This window comes from Pseudophryne corroboree, chromosome 6 (assembly GCF_028390025.1).
Source record: "Pseudophryne corroboree isolate aPseCor3 chromosome 6, aPseCor3.hap2, whole genome shotgun sequence".
NCBI classification, from domain to species: domain Eukaryota; kingdom Metazoa; phylum Chordata; class Amphibia; order Anura; family Myobatrachidae; genus Pseudophryne; species Pseudophryne corroboree.
The window spans coordinates 520,451,266-520,472,405 of NC_086449.1; the positions used below are offsets into that span (position 1 = coordinate 520,451,266).

The 21,140-nt window shown below is 46.3% G+C and overlaps 1 protein-coding gene across 2 annotated transcripts in view; it reads left to right on the forward strand.

The window, feature by feature from the left end:
* Positions 1 to 20,583, forward strand: part of YEATS4 (YEATS domain containing 4) — a 66,232-nt gene extending 45,649 nt beyond the window's left edge. Inside the window, exons 5-7 of one of the 2 annotated variants that reach the window (XM_063927507.1) lie at positions 1,649 to 1,741; positions 19,314 to 19,401; positions 20,099 to 20,583. In XM_063927507.1, the coding sequence (XP_063783577.1) occupies positions 1,649 to 1,741; positions 19,314 to 19,401; positions 20,099 to 20,268 (351 nt within the window). In that variant the 3' untranslated portion in view covers positions 20,269 to 20,583. The remainder of the gene's footprint in view (positions 1 to 1,648; positions 1,742 to 19,313; positions 19,402 to 20,098) is intronic. The other variant, XM_063927508.1, reaches the window with a different exon arrangement.
* The last annotated feature ends 557 nt before the right edge of the window (positions 20,584 to 21,140 follow it).

Genomic DNA, 21,140 nt, shown 5'->3' on the forward strand with positions numbered 1-21,140 from the left:
TGTGTAGTTTCACAGCAGCTGGAGGGCCACAGGTTGAAGACCTATGCTTTAGATTGTCCCCCCATTATTGTGTATTTTTTTCCCACAGAGTAGGAGAGAGACTCAAAAGAGACAGGGGAGCAGGAGGCGCTAGCTTATTTACAAAGTGTGAGGTTCCTGTGGAAAACACTTCCTGTCTGCCTCTTGGTGATTGGAGTACTAATCCACCGTAAGGTCTGCCATGGAGCATTTAGAAGAAACTGATTTTTCGGTGCGTATAATTTTCTATTATTTGTAGCTGCATATGTTTTCTAGTCTGATGGTAGGCCACAAATGTATATAGTGAAAATGTAACCTCATCTCTTACTACTGTGCATCATAGCTTTAAAGCTATTATTAATTATTTAGCCCTTTGGCCACAGGATATTGTTATTACTTCCACCTGCAACCATGGTATATGTGTATTTTATTATTGCATTTTAGTGTATAATTGTACAATAAATATTGTGTATTTTTTTTTTTTTTTCAAACAAGCAGCAGTGTTTGTGAGCACACCTGTTTTCTTACTTTTATTCATCTCATTTTAGTCCTCTCTAAAGGAATGTCTGAGTGCCTCTCAAATTTCCTGCTGATATCCTTGGCAGCCATACACTGGACAATTATGGCCCTGATGAGCTGATAGTCACTGTGTGTGTGGCTGAGACTGAGCACCAATTACACTCAGTTGGGCATGAGAAATCTTCCAGCATGCACAACAGCTACTCTAATTGCTGCTCGGACCTGACAGTGGATATACTTGTCATCAGACCAATAATATAGGCCAATTATCTGACAGTGTATTGCAATGTCAGATATTGAGGGTATATTTACTAAGGGGCAAGGTTTATAGAAGTGGAGATGTTGTCCTTAGCAATCAAACAGATTCTAGCTATTCAAGCCTTTATGAAGCAGCTAGATAAATGTTAAGTAGAATCTGGTTGCTCTGGGCAACATCTCAACTTCTGAAAATCTGCTCTTTAGTAAATATACCCCAAGCCTTGTCTGATGGTGATCTCAGTGTAGAGTCAGCCTAAGCCAACCTCCTGCTTCTCTTTATAAAGTACAGTGGTGGGTGGTGTATGGTAATGCATGTAGTGATATGAACCTTCTTCCCCCACTACTGTGCGGTGACTTGCATTGTGTTAAACACACTCTTGGTTTAGTCCCTACTTGGTAGGGAATGGCTGTGTAGGTGGTACTGCGGGCATGGATCCGGGCTTGCTCTATATTTCTTTCATTTTGATTTACGTTATTTGTATCTTAAATTGGACAATGCCGTTGTCAAATGTATGATGGAATAAGCTTTATTATACAATGGATAGTTATTCACGATGTGTGTTAACTCATATATACATAAAGATGTACATTTGATGTAATCTCAGGTCATGCTTTAATAAAATACATTTTTGAAGAAATGCACTCTTGGTTTACATGAAATGTTTTTCGAATTATTTCTACATAGCTCTCCGTAATCTCGGCATTTATACTATACATTTTGATTGCTGCGTTAGACCTTTATTGATAACTGGCATACAACTCATGGTGCTGGAAACCTGGGTACATGTCTGTTCTCTATTTTGTTATTTTTCCTGGAGACTTACTTTATTTTTTTCTGTTTAATGCTGCTCAGGTTACATTATACCATTTGCTGAAGCTGTTTCAGTCTGACACAAATGTGATGTTGGGGAAAAAGACCGTAGTTTCAGAGTTCTATGATGAAATGGTAAGAATCAGTTTGTCTGAGTTTGTGCTTCCTGTGAGAATTTGCTATTTTGAGAAGATAGTTCTGCAGTTTGTTGACCTTTGCTACCCCTTCTAGATGTTGGCCGGGGGCGTTGCCACTTTAGTCCATGTGTAGAGAAGCAGAATTAAAATGATCTTCCCACATGAAATAAATCCTATTCCCTCACACTAATAGCATGGGAACTCCACCATTGCTAACATTTCGCAGGGTTCCAGGACTTGCATGTGACTTGGACCTGCTAATCACCTTTAGGGGGATATTCAATTTGGCCCGAAGAGACATCGGGAGTACAAAGCCCCGATGTTTCTTCGGGTGCTGCGGTCGGGCTATTTATTTTGCTCGGCTGGTAAAACCTGCTTTTTCATCCGTAAACACACAGGTTCAGTGTATTTAATGCGCCGGCTTATCGGGGCCAATTAAATAGCCCCCGGCGCCAATACTTATCACCCGGCACCCTCGGGACAAATTAAATAACCCCCTAAGTCTGTCCATAGGAGCAAAGATCTGGATCAGATATTTAAAAGAAATCACTGTGAAGTATGGCTAGCATTAGTTATATGTAAAATTCCAATTGTCTTATTTTAAAATTAGAATTGTGTTGTGACTGCACCAGCAAGTAGAATGGTGTGGACCAAAACGTTGCAGCCAGGAAAAAGTCATTCAACCAAGCTTCTGTTTAACAGTCTTTAGAAAGGAAATAGGACTCCTGACAATATGTATAGGATCTATTGTTTTGAAATGAAAGAGAAATGGATTTTCAGGGTGCAGACACAGAGTAGGTTGCCAGTTGTAAGCTATTAAGACCATACTGTCATCCGACCGTGTGAGTTCTCAGACTTAAGGCTGCAGAATGTAATAAAATAAGTGTTTAAATTAGAGATGTGCGGCGGACACTTTTCGTGTTTTGGATCTGGATCCTCGCTCGTGTTTTGGATCTGGATTGGTTTTGCCAAAACCACCTTTCGGGTTTTGGTTTTGAAGCTGGATGATTTTTGAAGACAAACATAAAAACAGCTAAAATCACAGAATTTGGGGGTAATTTTGATCCTACGGTATTATTAACCGCAATAACATTAATTTCCACTCATTTCCAGTCTATTCTGGACACCTCACAATATTGTTTTTAGGCCAAAAGGTTGCACCGAGGTCGCTGTATGATTAAGCTAAGCGACCCAAGTGGGCGGCACAAACACCTGGCCCATCTAGGAGTGGCACTGCAGTGTCAGACAAGATGGCACTTTTAAAAACTAGGCCCCAAAGAGCACATAATGCAAAGAAAAAAAAAAGGTGCACCGAGGGCCGCTGGGTGGCTAAGCTAAGCGACACTAGTGGGCGGCACAAACATCTGCCCCATCTAGGTGTGACACTGCAGTGTCAGACAGGATGGCACTTTTAAAAACTAGTCCCCAAACAGCACATGATGCAAAGAAAAGAGGTGCAAGATGGAATTGTCCTTGGGCCCTCCCACCCACCCGTATGTTGTATAAACAGGACATGCACACTTTAACAAACCAATTATTTCAGCGACATGGTCTGCCACACGACTGTAACTGAAATGACTGGTTTGTTTTGGCCCCCACCAAAAAAGAAGCAATTCATCTCTCCTTGCACAAACTGGCTCTACAGAGGCAAGATGTCCACCTTATCCTCCGCTTCCTCACCCCTTTCAGCGTGTACATCCTCCTCACAGATTATTAATTCATCCCCACTGGAATCCACCATCACAGGTCCCTGTGTACTTTCTAGAGGCAATTGCTGGTAAATAAAATACCAAATAACAATAGAAGTAGCCACGCACTCTGTCACTCCAATCTATGTGCTGCCAGTAATATAGGGCTACTCAACCCTATTAGTGGAAAAAATCAAGATGCAAAAGGAAGTATTACAGCGCATATAGATTGGACTTAAAAATTCATTTATTAAAATAAATACATTAACAATCCATATCCACCGGCCGGTTATCTAAACACACAATGATAACAAAATTAAAAAACTTTAAGATACAGCCTAGTTTCTAAATAGTAGCAACCAGTCCTGTAGAGACAAATCTCTGAACTCACTTAATTGTATCACTGTGAGCACTGCTTGTTAAATGAAACAAAGTAGTACACTATAAACTGCTTTGTACAACTAATGAAAGTCACTTCCGTCTGTAATCGATATTTCTCTGACGTCCTAGTGGATGCTGGGAACTCCGTAAGGACCATGGGGAATAGCGGCTCCACAGGAGACTGGGCACATCTAAAGAAAGCTTTAGGACTATCTGGTGTGCACTGGCTCCTCCCCCTATGACCCTCCTCCAAGCCTCAGTTAGATTTTTGTGCCCGACCGAGCAGGGTGCAATCTAGGGGGCTCTCCTGAGCTTCTTAGATAAAAGTTAGTTTTAATTTTTTTATTTTCAGTGAGACCTGCTGGCAACAGGCTCACTGCATCGAGGGACTAAGGGGAGAAGAAGCGAACCTGCCTGCTTGCAGCCAGCTTGGGCTTCTTAGGCTACTGGACACCATTAGCTCCAGAGGGATCGAACACAGGCCCAGCCTCGGAGTCCGGTCCCAGAGCCGCGCCGCCGGCCCCCTTACAGAGCCAGAAGCAAGAAGAGGTCCGGAAAATCGGCGGCAGAAGACATCAGTCTTCATCAAGGTAGCGCACAGCACTGCAGCTGTGCGCCATTGCTCCTCATGCACACCTCACACTGCGGTCACTGATGGGTGCAGGGCGCTGGGGGGGGGCGCCCTGAGCAGCAACATTAACACCTTGGCTGGCAAAAATACATCACATATAACCCCCAGGGCTATATGGATGTACATTAACCCCTGCCAGAATCCATAAAAATGCGGGAGAAAAGTCTGCGAAAAAGGGGCGGGGCTATCTCCTTCAGCACACTGGCGCCATTTTTCCCTCACAGCTCCGTTGGAGGGAAGCTCCCTGGCTCTCCCCTGCAGTTAATACACTACAGAAAGGGTTAAAAAGAGAGGGGGGGCACAATTTAGGCGCAGTATACAATATATATGCAGCTATAAGGGAAAACACTTTTTTATAGGTGCTATCCCTGTGATATATAGCGCCCTGGTGTGTGCTGGCATACTCTCCCTCTGTCTCCCCAAAGGACTTTGTGGGGTCCTGTCCTCTATCAGAGCATTCCCTGTGTGTGTGCTGTGTGTCGGTACGGCTGTGTCGACAGGTATGTGGAGGATAATGAGGTGGAGGCGGAGCGAATGCCTGTAAATATGTTGTCACCCCCTGCGGGGTCGACACCGGTGTGGTTGAACTTATGGAAGGATTACGTGAAAGTGTCAACTCCTTACAAAAAAGGTCGACGACACGGAACAGCCGGCTACTCAGCTTGTGCCTGTTCCAGCGTCTCAAATGTCATGGGGGGCTCTAAAATCGCCCGCTACCTCAGATACCAGACACAGATGTCGACACGGATACTGACTCCAGTGTCGACATCGATGAGACTGGTGTACCCTCCAAATAGGTCCACCCGTTACAGGATTGAGGCAATGAAAAATGTATTACACATTTATGATTATACCCCAGGTACCACATAAAAGGGTATTGTGTTTGGTGAGAGAAAACTATTAGTAGTTTTTCCTGCATCTGAGAAATTAAATGAGGTATGTGAGGAAGAGTGGTCTTCCCCCGGTAAGAAATTGATAATTTCTACAACGGTTATTGGCAGCGTACCCTTTCCCGCCAGAGGATAGGTCACGTGGAGAAACACCCCATAGGGTAGATACAGCGCTTACACGCTTATCAGAAAAGGTGGCACTACCGTCTCCGGGATACGGCCGCCCTGAAGGAACCTGCTGATAGAAAGCAGGAGGTTACCCTATAAGATATGGTCACACACTAGGGCATTATATTGCGACCAGCCGTTGCTTCGGCATGGATGTGCAGTGCTCCCGCTGCGTGGTCAGATTCTCTGTCGGAAAATAACTATGGATAGGGACAATATTTTGCTGAAAATAGAGCATATAAAAGACGTGGTCTTATACATGCGTGATGCACAGAGGGATATTTGCCGGCTGGCATCAAAAATAAGCGCTAGGTCCATTGCCGCCAGACGGGGGTTATGGACTTGGCAATGGTCAGGCGATGCCGACTCGAATCGGCACATGGAAGTTGCCCTATAAGGGGGTAAAACTGTTTGGGGATAGTTTTTCAGACCTCGTTTCCACAGCTACTGCTGGGAAATTGATTTTTTTCCCACAGGCTACCCCACAACAAAAGAAAGCACCGTATCATCAAGTACAGTCCTTTCGGCCCCAGAAAAGCAAGACGGATAGAGGCTCATCCTTTCTGCCGAGAGGCAAAGGTAGAGGAAAAAGCTGCAACACACAGCTAGTTCCCAAGAGCAGAAGTCCTCCCTGCGTCCGGTAGGTCCACAGCATGGTGCTGGGGCTGCTCAGGCGGACCCGGGTACGGTGGGGGCCCGTCTCAGATATTTCAGCGGACAGTGGGCTCTCTCACATGGATCCCTGGGTCCTTCAAGTAGTATCTCAGGGGTACAGGCTGGAGTTCGAGATGTTCTTCCCCCCGCCGTTTCCTAAAATCTGCCTTACCGGCACCTCCCTCTGCCAGGGAGACGGTGTTGGTGGATATTCAACACTATAATCACAACAAGTGATTGTCAAGGTGCCCCTCCTTCAGCAAGGAAGGTGTTACTATTCCACAGTGGTTGTGGTACCGCAACGGTTCGGTGAGACCCATCTTGAAATTAAAATACTTGAACCTTTATATCAGAAGATTCAAGTTCAAGATGGAATCGCTCAGGGCGGTTATTACGAGCCTGGACGAGGGGGATTACAGGGTCTCCCTGGACATCAAGGATGCGTACCTGCATGTCCCCATTTACCCCCCTCACCAGGAGTACCTCAGATATGTGGTACAGGACTGTCACTATCAGTTCCAGACGCGGCCGTTGGAGTTGTCCACGGCACCGAAGGTCTTTACCTAGGTAAAGGCCGAAGTGATGATACTCCTTCGCAAGAAGGAAGTTTTTATTATCCCGTACTTGGACGATCTCCTGATAAAGGCGAGGTCCAAAGAACAGTTGGTAGTGGGGGTAGCACTCTCTCGGGAAGACTGGATTCTCAATATTCCAAAGTCACAGCTGGTCCCGACGACACGTCTTCTGTTCCTGGGAATGTTTCTGAACGCAGACCAGAAAAGAGTGTTTCTTCCAGTGGAAAAAGCTGAGGAGTTGTCATCTCTAGTCAGAGACATCCTAAAACCAGGACAGGTGTCGGTACATCAATGCACACGAGTCCTGGGAAAAATGGTAGCTTCGTACGAAGCATAATTCCATTCGGAAGACTCCACGCAAGGACGTTCCAGTGGTACCTGTGGGACTAATGGTCCGGGTCCCATCTACAGATACAACAGCGGATAACCCTGTCAGCAAGAAACAGGGTGTCGCTGCTGTGGTGGCTGCAGAGGGCTCATCTACTAGAGGGCCGCAGATTCGGAATACAGGACTGGGTCCTGGTGACCACGGATGCCAGCCTTCGGGGCTGGGGTGCAGTCACACACGGAAGAAATTTCCAAGGAGATTTCGCTTCACATAAATATTCTGCAGCTAAGGGCCATTTACAATACCCTAAGCCAAGCAAGGCCCCTGCTTCAGAACCAGCCGGTACTGATCCAATCAGACGACATCACGGCGGTCGCCCATGTAAACAGACAGGGCGGCACAAGAAGCAGGATGGCGATGGCAGAAGCCACAAGGATTCTCCGATGGGCGACCTACACCCAGGAGAATGGGGACTTCATCCAGAAGTTTTCCAAATGCGGGTAAACCGTTGGGAATGACCACGGGTGGACATGATGGCGTCCCGCCTCAACAAGAAGTTGAAAAGATATTGCGCCAGGTCATGGGACCCTCAGGCGATCGCTGGGGACGCTCTAGTGACACCGTGGGTGTACCAGTCGGTTTATGTGTCTCCTCCTCTACCTCTCATACCCAAGGTACTGAGAATAATAAGAAGGCGAGGAGTGAAAACCATACTAGGGGTTCCGGATTGGCCATGAAGAGCTTGGTACCCGGAACTTCAAGAGATGCTGGCAGAGGACCCTTGGCCTCTGCCGCTCAGACAAGACCTGCTGCAGCAGGGACCCTGTCTGTTCCAAGACTTACCGCGGCTGCGTTTGACGGCATGGCGGTAGAACACCGGATCCTAAAGGAAAAGGGTATTCCGAAGGAAGTCATCCCTACCCTGATCATAGCCAGGAAGGATGTCACCGCAAGACATTATCGCCGCGTTTGGCGAAAATTTGTTGCTTGGTGGGAGGCCATGAAGGCCCCGACGGAGGAATTTCAACTATGTCGATTCCTGCACTTCCTGCAAGCAGGGGTGACGTTTGGGCCTCAAATTGGGGTCCATCAAGGTCCAGATTTCGGCTCTGTCGATTTTCTTCCAGAAAGAACTGGCTTCACTGCCTGAAGTTCAGACTTTGGTTAAAGGAGTACTACATATTCAGCCTCCTTTTGTGCCTCCTGTGGCACTTTTTGGATCTCAACGTGGTGTTGGATTTCCTAAAGTCGCATTGGTTGAGCCACTTAAAACCATGGAGCTAAAGTATCTCGCGTGGAAAGTGGTCACGCTGTTGGCCTTGGCCTTGGCCAGGCGTGTGTCAGAATTGGCGGCTTTGTCATGTAAAAGCCCTTATCTGATTTTCTATATGGATAGGGCAGAGTTGAGGACTCGTCCTCAGTTTCTCCCGAAGGTGGTCTCAGGTTTTCACTTGAACCAACCTATTGTGGTGCCTGCGGCTACTGGGGACTTGGAGGATTCCAAGTTGCTGGACGTAGTCAGGGCCCTGAAAATTTTATTTTTCCAGGACGGCTGGAGTCAGGAAAACTGACTCACTGTTTATCCTGATGGCACCCAACAAGCTGGGTGCTCCTGCTTCTAAGCAGTCTATTGCGCGCTGGATTTGTAGCACTATTCAGCTGGCGCATTCTGCGGTAGGATTACCGCAGCCTAAATCAATAAAAGCCCATTCCACAAGGACGGTGGGCTCATCTTGGGCGGCTGCCCGAGGGGTCTCGGCTTTACAACTTTGCCGAGCAGCTACTTGGTCAGGGGAAAACACGTTTGCAAAATTCTACGAATTTGATACCCTGGCTGAGGAGGACCTGGAGTTCTCTCATTCGGTGCTGCAGAGTCATCCGCACTCTCCCGCCCGTTTGGGAGCTTTGGTATAATCCCCATGGTCCTTACGGAGTTCCCAGCATCCACTAGGACGTCAGAGAAAATAAGAATTTACTTACCGATAATTCTATTTCTCGTAGTCCGTAGTGGATGCTGGGCTCCCATCCCAAGTGCGGATTGTCTGCAATACTTGTACATAGTTATTGTTAACTAATCGGGTTCTTGTTGTGAGCCATCTATTCAGAGACTCCTCTGTTATCATGCTGTTAACTGGGTTTCATATCACAAGTTGTACGGTGTGATTGGTGTGGCTGGTATGAGTCTTACCCGGGATTCAAAATCCTTCCTTATTGTGTACCCTCGTCCGGGCACAGTATCCTAACTGAGGCTTGGAGGAGGGTCATAGGGGGAGGAGCCAGTGCACACCAGATAGTCCTAAAGCTTTCTTTAGATGTGCCCAGTCTCCTGCGGAGCCGCTGTTCCCCATGGTCCTTACGGAGTTCCCAGCATCCACTACGGACTACGAGAAATAGAATTATCGGTAAGTAAATTCTTATTTTATGCAGGCACAGAGTAACGAAAAGTTCATTCACCAGTTTGAATCCATTAAACTGAAAAGTATATTATGCAAGTTAAACGTCTGGCCAGACAGGGAGTTCAATCTCACCGCTCCTTCCAGCCCTTAATTGCAGAGAAGTCCTCCCGGCTGCTGGTGCTTTAACCTTTGTAGGCAGTCATCTCTGGAGGATCGTATCCATGCAAAGTATGTGCTGTGGCTGGAGCTGCAGCTGGCGGTTAGAATCTCCAGTAGCAGTGGTATGGGTAACAGTATGGTGAGTCTTACTGTTACCCATACCGTCTATTTTAACATCCATATATGCATATTATTGCTAAAGTGCTAAATGAACAATAACCGCTATGAACCCGCTACAGATGAAATATCATTGCATACATATCAGTCCATATTAATATGACTAGTAGCAGCAGCCACTCAGTATCCACTTTGATTCCAAGGTTACTTTTATATGCTTATGTGGCTAATCACTTAAAGCAAGCGGTTGGCTTGTGGTGCGGGACAGACGGCTACATTGTAGCTACATAAGCATATAAAAGTAACCTTGGAATCAAAGTTGATACTGAGTGGCTGCTGCTACTAGTCATATTAATATGGACTGAAATGTATGCAATGATATTTCATCTGTAGCGGGTTCATAGCGGTTATTGTTCATTTAGCACTTTAGCAATAATATGCATATATGGATGTTAAAATAGACGTTGTTGTCTTTTTTAAATTATAATAAAATTGTATGAAGCTTTATGCGCTCTCTTATTTATATATATATATATATATATATATTTATTTATTGTGTGAAACTTTTTGGTATCACTTCAGATTACCAAGTGGGAGCTGCATTTAGCTTTTTATGAATTTGTGGTGATCTTCAAAATATAATAGAATTGCATTTGCGCCTGAATCAATATTCACCCACAGACACAGATAGATATCAATTGTGTTGTCTGTGGTTGTTTATAACTGTATTTATTGTGTTACCCATACCACTGCTACCGGAGATTCTAACCGCCAGCTGCAGCTCCAGCCACAGCACATACTTTGCACGGATACGATCCGCCAGAGATGACTGCCTACAAAGGTTAAAGCACCAGCAGCCGGGAGGACTTCTGGAATCTAGATGGGATTTGATATCGGGGACACACTATCTCCATCAATTGTCTAAATCCCACTGCACCAAATGCGGATACCGGATGCACGTCTAACACCAACATAGCTGTCAAAGCCTCAGTTATCCGCTTTGCAGCAGGATGACAGCTGTCATATTTCATCTTCCTCGCAGAGGACTGTCGGACAGTCATTTGCTTATTTGAAGTAGTACAAGTGGTCTTCTAATTTCCCCTCTGGGATTACGATCGACTCCCAGCAGCAGCAACAGCAGCAGCAGTAGTAGGCGTACCACTCAAGGATCCTCCGGAGGAATCCCGGTTAGGAGAGGACTCGTCAGTCATGCCAGTGACCTAGCCTACAGGACTTCTGACGTTCCTGACTGAGGAGGAAATTGAAGTTGAGGGAGATGGTGGTGTGACTTGCAGGAGCTTGGGTACAAGAGGAAGAAGGGATTTAGGTGTCGGTGGACTGCTTATGCTCTTACCCAAAGTTTCTGAACTTGACAGTGCCTTCTGATGAATGCGCTGCATGTGATGTATAAGGGAGGATGTTCCTAGGTGGTTAACGTCCTTACCCCTGCTTATTACGGATTGACAGAGGCAACACACGGCTTGACACCTGTTGTCCGGATTTGTGGTGAAATAATTCCACACTGTAGAGGTGGCTTTTTTGCTATTTTGCCCAGGCATGACAATGGGCCTTCTCATTCCACGAACAAACAACTGTCTACCCCGGTGCCTGATTTAATCAAACCACATCACCATCAGAATCCTCCTCGTCAACTTGCTCCTCTGCGCCAGCAACACCCATATCCTCATCTTGGTGTACTTCAACAGTGACCTCTTCAATTTGAATATCAGAAACTGGACTGTGGGTGCTACTTCCAGCACTTGCAGAGGGCGTGCAAATGGTGGAAGGAGCCACCTCTTCCCGTCCAGTGTTGGGAAGGTCAGGCATCGCAACCGCCGACACACTTGGACTCTCCTTGGGGATTTGTGATACCATCTTAGAACACACAGTTCTTTGCTGTGCTTTTGCCAGCTTAATTCTTTTCATTTTTCTAGCGGAAGGATGAGGGCTTCCATCGTCATGTGAAGCTGAACCACTAGTCATGAACACAGGCCAGGGCCTTAGCCGTTCCTTGCCACTGGACTTATACGGCAGTACCACTGGACTTGTATGGCAGTACCACTGGACTGGACTTATACAGCAGTACCACTGGACTGGATTTATACGGCAGTATCACTGGAATTATATGGCAGTACCACTGGACTGGATTTATGTGGCGGTACCACTGGACTGCATTTATGTGGCAGTACCACTGGACTGCATTTATATGGCAGTACCACTGGACTGCATTTATACGGCAGTATCACTGGATTTATATGGCAATACCACTGGACTGGACTTATATGGCAGTACCACTGGAATTTATACGGCAGTACCACTGGAATTATACGGCAGTATCACTGGAATTATGACAGTACCACTGGACATATACGGCACTATCACTGGCTTTATACGGCAGTACCACTGGACTGGACATATATGGCAGGTCCACTGGACTGGACTTATACGGCAGTACAACTGGAGTGGATTTATGCGGCAGTACCACTGTATTTATGCGGCAGTACCACTGGATTTATGCGGCAGTACCACTGGATTTATATGGCAGTACCACTGGATTTATACGGCAGTGCCACTGCACTGGACTTATACAGCTACACTGGACATATGGCAGCAGAGGACACCACCACTGTGACTGGACTGATGCAGTATAAGACACTACACTGGACTGAGCAGCACAAGACAGCACTGGAATTGCTACCCCACTTTCCCGCACAGATACTGAGTGAGGACGGAGACACGTCTTCTCGCCCCACACTCCAATGCCGGAGTGAAAATGGCTGCGACGCGCGGCTCCTTATATGGAATACAAAACCCGCGAGAATCCAACAGCAGGATGATGACGTTTTGGCTCGTTCTGGTTTCCGAGTCTGGCGGGAAGTCCCGAGCCGGGCTCGGATCCGGACTCAGGACGTGATGTTCAGTAGGGTTCGGTTCTCTGAGAACCGAACCCGCTCATCTCTAGTTTAAATGTACACGATGCAAACATAGTATTCTAGTATACAGTGGTAGCAAATGTGGCCATCCATACCAATAGCTGAGAGAGCTGGTTGCAAATATCCAATAAGGATCCTGTCATTAGTCACATTAATGCAGTAGCATGCACCAGGGATGTAGGGAAACAAAGTGTACTGATTATGAGAACCAGTACAGCTACAGTACATGATATTTCAAAGGGCTAACCCTCCTCCTTAAGCCCTGATGTGTGTACGCATGGATCGGACTCCGCCATGCTAACGTCATTAATAAATATTAGCGTTTGCCTGCGGCTTCACTCGCGTGGATGTCTGTTATTGCTCAGCAGAACTGATTTCACAGTAGTGCCATCTGATATTGTGATGTATATTTTATATTGTACACTAATAGTCATTTTGAACTTGAAGAGCCTGCACACAGACTTTCTAGGTCACTAAGCTATACAAAATGTGATCCAAATTCATGCAGCAGCTTTTATGTGATGTAAACAGACAGACAAAAATTATGATTTCTCTAACGTCCTAGTGGATGCTGGGGACTCCGTAAGGACCATGGGGAATAGACGGGCTCCGCAGGAGACAGGGCACTTTAAGAAATAATTAGGAATACTGGTGTGCACTGGCTCCTCCCTCTATGTCCCTCCTCCAGACCTCAGTTTGAATCTGTGCCCGGACGAGCTGGGTGCACCTTAGTGAGCTCTCCTGAGCTTGCTAAATAGAAAGTATTTTGTTAGGATTTTTTTATTTTCAGAGAGATCTGCTGGCAACAGACTCTCTGCTACGTGGGACTGAGGGGAGAGAAGCAGCCCTACTCACTGTGGATAGGTCTTGCTTCTTAGGCTACTGGACACCATTAGCTCCAGAGGGATCGTACACAGGAACGCACCCTTGGTCGTCCGATCCCAGAGCCGCGCCGCCGTCCCCTGCGCAGAGCCAGAAGCCGGCGTGAGAAGCAAGAAGACTTCAAAAGCGGCGGCAGAAGACTCCAGTCTTCATATGAGGTAGCGCACAGCACTGCAGCTGTGCGCCATTGCTCCCACATTAAACCCACACACTCCGGTCACTGTAGGGTGCAGGGCGCAGGGGGGGGCGCCCTGGGCAGCAATTAGAGACCTCTTGGCAAAGTGGGCATATATACAGTTGGGCACTGTATATATGCATGAGCCCCCGCCATTATTTTACACAAAATCGCGGGACAGAAGCCCGCCGCTGAGGGGGAGGGGCTTCTTCCTCAGCACTCACCAGCGCTATTTTCTCTCCACAGCTCCGCTGAGAGGAAGCTCCCCAGGCTCTCCCTTGCAGATTCACGGTAGAAAGAGGGTAAAAAGAGAGGGGGGCACATAAATTTTGCGCAAAATCAGTATATACAGCAGCTACTGGGTAAACACTAAGTTACTGTGTAATTCCTGGGTCATATAGCGCTGGGGTGTGTGCTGGCATACTCTCTCTCTGTCTCTCCAAAAGGCCTTGTGGGGGTTCTGTCCTCAAATAGAGCATCCCCTGTGTGTGTGCTGTGTCGGTACACTTGTGTCGGCGTGATTGACGAGGAAGGCTATGTGGAAGCAGAGCAGGTACAAATGAATGTGGGATCGCCGCGGACGCCCGATTGGATGGATATGTGGAAGGTTTTAAATGATAATGTTAATTCCTTGCATAAAAGGTTGGATAAAGCTGAAGCCTTGGGACAGTCAGGGTCTCAACCCATGCCTGCTCCTACAGCGCAGAGGCCGTCAGGGTCTCAGTAGCGCCCACTATCCCAAATTGTTGAGACAGATATTGACACGGATTCTGACTCCAATGTCGATGGCGATGATGCAAAGTTGCAGCCTAAAATGGCTAAAGCCATCCGCTACATGATTATAGCAATGAAGGATGTATTGCACATCTCAGAGGAAAACCCAGTCCCTGACAAGAGGGTTTATATGTTTGGGGAAAAAAGGCATGAGGTGACCTTTCCCCCTTCACATGAGTTAAATGAGTTATGTGAAAAAGCTTGGGAATCTCCAGATAGAAAAATGCAGATTTCCAAACGGTTGCTTATGGCGTATCCTTTCCCGCCAAAGGACAGGTTACGCTGGGAATCCTCCCCTAGGGTAGACAAAGCTTTGACACGCTTATCTAAGAAGGTAGCCCTGCCGTCACAGGATACGGCCACCCTAAAAGATCCTGCGGATAGAAAGCAGGAAGGTATCCTGAAGTCCATTTATACACATTCAGGTACCCTACTAAGGCCGGCAATTGCGTCGGCCTGGATGTGTAGTGCTGTAGCAGCATGGACAGATACTTTATCTGAGGAACTTGATACCTTGGACAAGGATACTATAATACTGACCCTGGGGCATATAAAAGACGCTGTCCTATATATGAGAGATGCCCAGAGAGACATTAGCCTACTGGGCTCTAGAATAAATGCAATGTCGATTTCTGGCAGAAGGGTCCTGTGGACTCGGCAATGGACAGGTGATGCCGACTCAAAAAGGCACATGGAGGTTTTACCTTACAAGGGTGAGGAATTGTTTGGGGACGATCTCTCGGACCTAATTTCCACAGCTACGGCTGGGAAGTCAAATTTTTTGCCATATATTCCCTCACAACCTAAGAAAGCACCATATTACCAAATGCAGTCCTTTCGATCACAAAGAGGCAAGAGAGTCCGAGGTGCGTCCTTTCTTGCCAGAGGCAGGGGTAGAGGAAAGAAGCTGCACAATACAGCTAGTTCCCAGGAACAGAAGTCCTCCCCGGCTTCCACTAAATCCACCGCATGACGCTGGGGCTCCACAGGTGGAGCCAGGATCGGTGGGGGCGCGTCTCCGAAATTTCAGCCTCCAGTGGGTTCGCTCACGGGTGGATCCCTGGGCTATACAGATTGTATCTCAGGGATACAAGCTGGAATTCGAAGTGATGCCCCCTCACCGTTACCTCAAATCGGCCCTGCCAGCTTCCCCCATAGAGAGGGAAATAGTGTTAGCGGCAATTCACAAATTATATCTCCAGCAGGTGGTGGTAAAGGTTCCCCTCCTTCAACAGGGAAGGGGTTACTATTCGACAATGTTTGTGGTACCGAAACCGGATGGTTCGGTCAGACCCATATTGAATTTAAAATCCCTGAACAGTTACCTGAAAAGGTTCAAGTTCAAGATGGAATCGCTCAGAACGCTCATTGCAAGCCTGGAAGAGGGGGATTTTATGGTGTCTCTGGACATAAAGGATGCTTACCTGCATGTCCCCATTTATCCACCTCATCAGGAGTACCTCAGATTTGTGGTACAGCACTGTCATTACCAATTCCAGACGTTGCCGTTTGGTCTGTCCACGGCACCGAGAATATTTACCAAGGTGATGGCAGAAATGATGGTGCTTCTGCGAAAGCAAGGAGTCACAATTATCCCATACTTGGACGATCTCCTCATAATTAAGGGCATATGATGAAGCTAGGTGACCGTGCCTAGGGAAACGCGTTAAGTGTGAAAAAGCTGCCATCACCACTATCACCAGTGCTCCACTTCATCACAGGATCCAGATATGGACTTTTGACAATCTATTTTGGAACACCTGCCTTGGATTTGTTCTCTGTGGGACATATCAATTACAGCATTCATCGGAGAGACCCAGCTTGAATACAAGTGATACAGCTCGCCTGCTGTTTTCAAAAGCAATTGGAAGCCTCCGCATATACGGGTAAAACCAGCTGTATTCCATTTCTCTTCCCCAGGGAACTTTTGTCCAGTGTTCTAGTCCGGGATCCTCAGTGGACACTCATTAGCAGCACATTTGAATTTTTTCTCAGCTCCATATATGCCCTTAATTTTATATGATTGTGTGAATTTTATATTTTATTCATGTTTTTATTCACTAATTAGTGTCAGTTAATAAATACAAGTGTTTTTCAATCATCCATAGTTGTTTTAATTATTGGAAAGACAGCCAGCGCCGGCTTACTTGCCTTTTGTTGTAAAAACTCTGTATTGGGACTGACAATCCCTTGCTGGCAGCTGTGACAGCGCGTCTGGAATTGTTCTTCTCTATCTCTCCTGTGGTGGCTGCAGAGTGCTCACCTTCTCGAGGGTCGCAGGTTCGGCATTCAGGACTGGGTCCTGGTGACCACGGATGCAAGCCTCCGAGGGTGGGGGGCAGTCACACACAGGGAAGAAACTTCCAAGGTCTTTGGTCAAGTCAAAAGACTTGTCTTCACATCAACATCCTGGAACTGAGGGCCATATACATCGCCCTACGTCAAGCGGAGACCTTACTTCGCGACCAACCAGTTCTGATCCAGTCAGACAACATCACCGCAGTGGCTCATGTAAACCGCCAAGGCGGCACAAGGAGCATAGTGGCAATGGCGGAAGCCACCAGGATTCTTCGCTGGGCGGAAAATCATGTAAGCGCACTGTCAGCAGTGTTCATTCCGGGAGTGGACAACTGGGAAGCAGACTTCCTCAGCAGACACGACCTGCATCCAGGAGAGTGGGGACTTCATCAGGAGGTCTTCGCACAGATTGCAAGTCAGTGGGGACTGCCCCAGATAGACATGATGGCGTCCCGCCTCAACAAAAAGCTACAGAGGTATTGCGCCAGATCAAAAGACCCTCAGGCGGTAGCTGTAGACGCCCTCGTGACACCGTGGGTGTTCCAGTCGGTCTATGTGTTTCCTCCTCTTCCTCTCATACCCAAGGTGTTGAGAATAATAAGAAAAAGAGGAGTGAGAACAATTCTCATATTCCAGATTGGCCACGAAGGACCTGGTATCCGGATCTGCTGGAAATGCTCACAGAAGATCCGTGGCCTCTTCCTCTACGACAGGACCTGTTGCAACAGGGGCCCTGTCTGTTCCAAGACTTACCGTGGCTGCGTTTGACGGCGTGGCGGTTGGACGCAGGATCCTAGCGGAAAAAGGCATTCCGGATGAGGTCATTCCTACGCTGATAAAGGCTAGGAAGGACGTGACAGCTAAACATTATCACCGTATATGGCGAAAATATGTTTCGTGGTGTGAGGCCAGGAATGCTCCTACGGAAGAATTCCATCTGGGCCGTTTCCTTCACTTCCTACAGACTGGAGTGAATTTGGGACTAAAACTAGGCTCCATTAAGGTTCAGATTTCGGCCTTATCCATTTTCTTTCAAAAAGAATTGGCTTCTCTTCCAGAAGTACAGACTTTTGTGAAGGGAGTGCTGCATATTCAGCCTCCTTTTATACCTCCGGTGGCGCCTTGCGACCTTAACGTGGTGTTGAGTTTCCTTAAGTCGCACTGGTTTGAACCACTTCAAACGGTGGAGTTAAAATTTCTCACTTGGAAGGTGGTCATGTTATTAGCCTTGGCTTCGGCTAGGCGAGTGTCGGAATTGGCGGCTTTGTCTCCCCCTATCTGGTTTTCCATATGGATAGAGCGGAATTGCGGACCCGTCCTCAATTCTTGCCTAAGGTGGTGTCATCTTTTCATATGAACCAACCTATTGTGGTGCCTGTAGCTACGCGAGACTTGGAGGATTCCAAGTCCCTTGATGTAGTCAGGGCTTTGAAAATTTACGTGGCCAGAACGGCTAGAGTTAGAAAAACAGAAGCACTGTTTGTCCTATATGCAGCCAACAAGGTTGGCGCCCCTGCTTCAAAGCAGACTATTGCTCGCTGGATCTGTAACACAATTCAGCAGGCGCATTCTGCGGCTGGATTGCCGTTACCAAAAACGGTCAAGGCCCATTCCACTAGGAAGGTGGGCTCGTCTTGGGCGGCTGCCCGAGGGGTCTCGGCACTACAACTATGCCGAGCTGCTACTTTGTCGGGTTTAAACACCTTTGCAAAGTTCTATAAGTTTGATACCCTGGCTGAGGAGGACCTCCTGTTTGCTCAATCGGTGCTGCAGAGTCATCCGCACTCTTCCGCCCGTTTGGGAGCTTTGGTATAATCCCCATGGTCCTTACGGAGTCCCCAGCATCCTCTAGGACGTAAGAGAAAATAAGATTTTAAACCTACCGGTAAATCATTTTCTCGTAGTCCGTAGAGGATGCTGGGCGCCGCGCGCCCGTCCCAAGTGCGGACTACTTCTGCAAGACTTGTATATAGTTTTGCTTACATAAGGGTTATGTTATAGTTTTCATCGGTTTTAGACTGATGCTACGTTGTTTTCATACTGTTAACTGGTTAGTATATACACAAGTTATACGGTGTGATTGGTGTGGCTGGTATGAATCTTGCCCTTGGATTAACAAAAATCCTTTCCTCGTACTGTCCGTCTCCTCTGGGCACAGTTTCTCTAACTGAGGTCTGGAGGAGGGGCATAGAGGGAGGAGCCAGTGCACACCCATACCTAAAGTCTTTCTTAAAGTGCCCATGTCTCCTGCGGAGCCCGTCTATCCCCATGGTCCTTACGGAGTCCCCAGCATCCTCTACGGACTACGAGAAAAAGATTTACCGGTAGGTTTAAAATCTTATTTTTGCCAGAGCAAAGGTGCTTTTTGCTGTTGTATGGGGAATAAGTTTGCATTTTATCTGAGAAGTTGAAAATATACTTGTGGTCCCTAGATTATTCAGCGTAACAGATCCAATGGCTGCTTTTCTGCACTTTATAAAAAAGTGGGTCAAGAGTAAGAATTGTTTTGTTATCACTGTAGATCTTCCAGGACCCTACAGCCATGATGCAGCAGCTTCTGACTACATCCCGCCAATTAACCCTTGGAGCATATAAACATGAAACAGAATGTAAGTCTTGTATAGCATGTTAAATTCCATTTGATTTTTCTTAATTGCATATAAACCAAATTACCTGATGTTGGCGTATTATATAATACTAAATTTAAATTCGGCAACTGCTTAAAATGCTTTTTCTCCTTCTACCATGGGGGACACTGGAACATTAGAGAAATTCTTGTTATAATCTGTAGCGGGCCTGGCCAACCTATAATTCTCCAGCTGTTGTAAAACTAGAAGTCCTAGCATGCCCTGCCACAGTTTTGCTATAATGGGAATGCTAAAACTCTGGCAGGGCATGCTGGTATGTTTAGTTTCACAGCAGCTGGAGAGCCACAGGTTGTCCAGGCCTTATCTATAGCATCTGTCTGGTCTTCCAGTGTCCCTCATGAACTTGGAGAAAAAGATTTATTGGTAAATGCAAACCATCCTGCTTTTTTAAGTAACATATCTGTATCTGCTTTATTATTCATTTGTGTCAAGCCGTGCCTTGTTGGATAGCTAGCAGAAAAAGTAAAAACATAAGAGCAGAAAAGACCTGGACCTACACGAACTACTTTATAAAAAAAACCCACCCAAACAAACAAAGATTTTGGCATGATTTCTCTTTATTGGAGATAGTTGTAAGTCATATAAAAGCATTAAGACCTCTCTTGCTACAGGCTATAGTTTTAGTGCATTCAGTTTTTGCTGTTTTTTTTCCATTTAGTTCCAGATTTGGAGGCAAAAACCAGAGAAAAGGTTGAGGCTGCCAAGAAGAAGACCAGTTTTGAAATCTCTGAGCTAAAGGAGAGATTAAAAGCCAGCCGGGAAACTATAAACTGTTTGAAAAATGAGATAAAGAAACTTGAAGAAGATGATCAGTCTAAAGATATATAAATGGCTGCTCTTGCTGAGAGTGCTATGGATGACTGCCAACTGCCCAGATTTTTTGTTTCTTTTTTTGTTTACTGTAAATATTTTTTTTAAACTATTTGCCAATAAGTATTTACTTGTTTGGATTCTACGGACTTACATTTTTTTTACATGTAGTTGAAACTTTTTTGCTATATTTGTCCAAACAACTGTTCACAAAGGAGAGACACCATGTAGACTTACATTAAAAGCAACACAAATGGTCTTATGAGAGAAACCTTCTAACGTATGTTATGCTTATTTTTTATTTTATTGCTAATATTCACCAGGGTTCCTGTATTGTCTGCGTTCATTGACTGAGTTGCGCTTAATAATTTCTCACAATGCAAGTCTGGTATCTGGTTTGGTCTTAGTGCTTTGTTTGTGCAAGACTGTTCCAGAATGAAAGGAGAGGTATTTATATTGTAGCATTGCTCCACTCACTACCATTTTCTCAGCCTACTGTCTTGAGGGCTAAGATATGCACACGGGGCCTGAGTCAGAGCGGTAAGCACTGCGATAGTTACGTAGCTGTGCGATTATTGGCTGACTGGCATGTGTTACAGTTGCACTGTACATGCATCAAGGTACCTTTGTGAAGTTGCTTGCAGTGAGTATTTATTGCAAACTGAGAATAAATGACCAAGGGGCCACTTGTGAGATTTAATGGGGAGAGGTGGCAAACATACAGGTGTGTCACGACAATTTTTGAGGTGTGTCTTAGCCTACAGCTGCAATCCCTAGGCAGAAAACATGATTCCAGCATCTCAGTTCCCGCTCCCATTCTGAGCGGCCAATATGTGGTTACTTAGTTTGTCGATTATTGAAGGATCTGCGACTGCTGCCAAGTGTTGTAT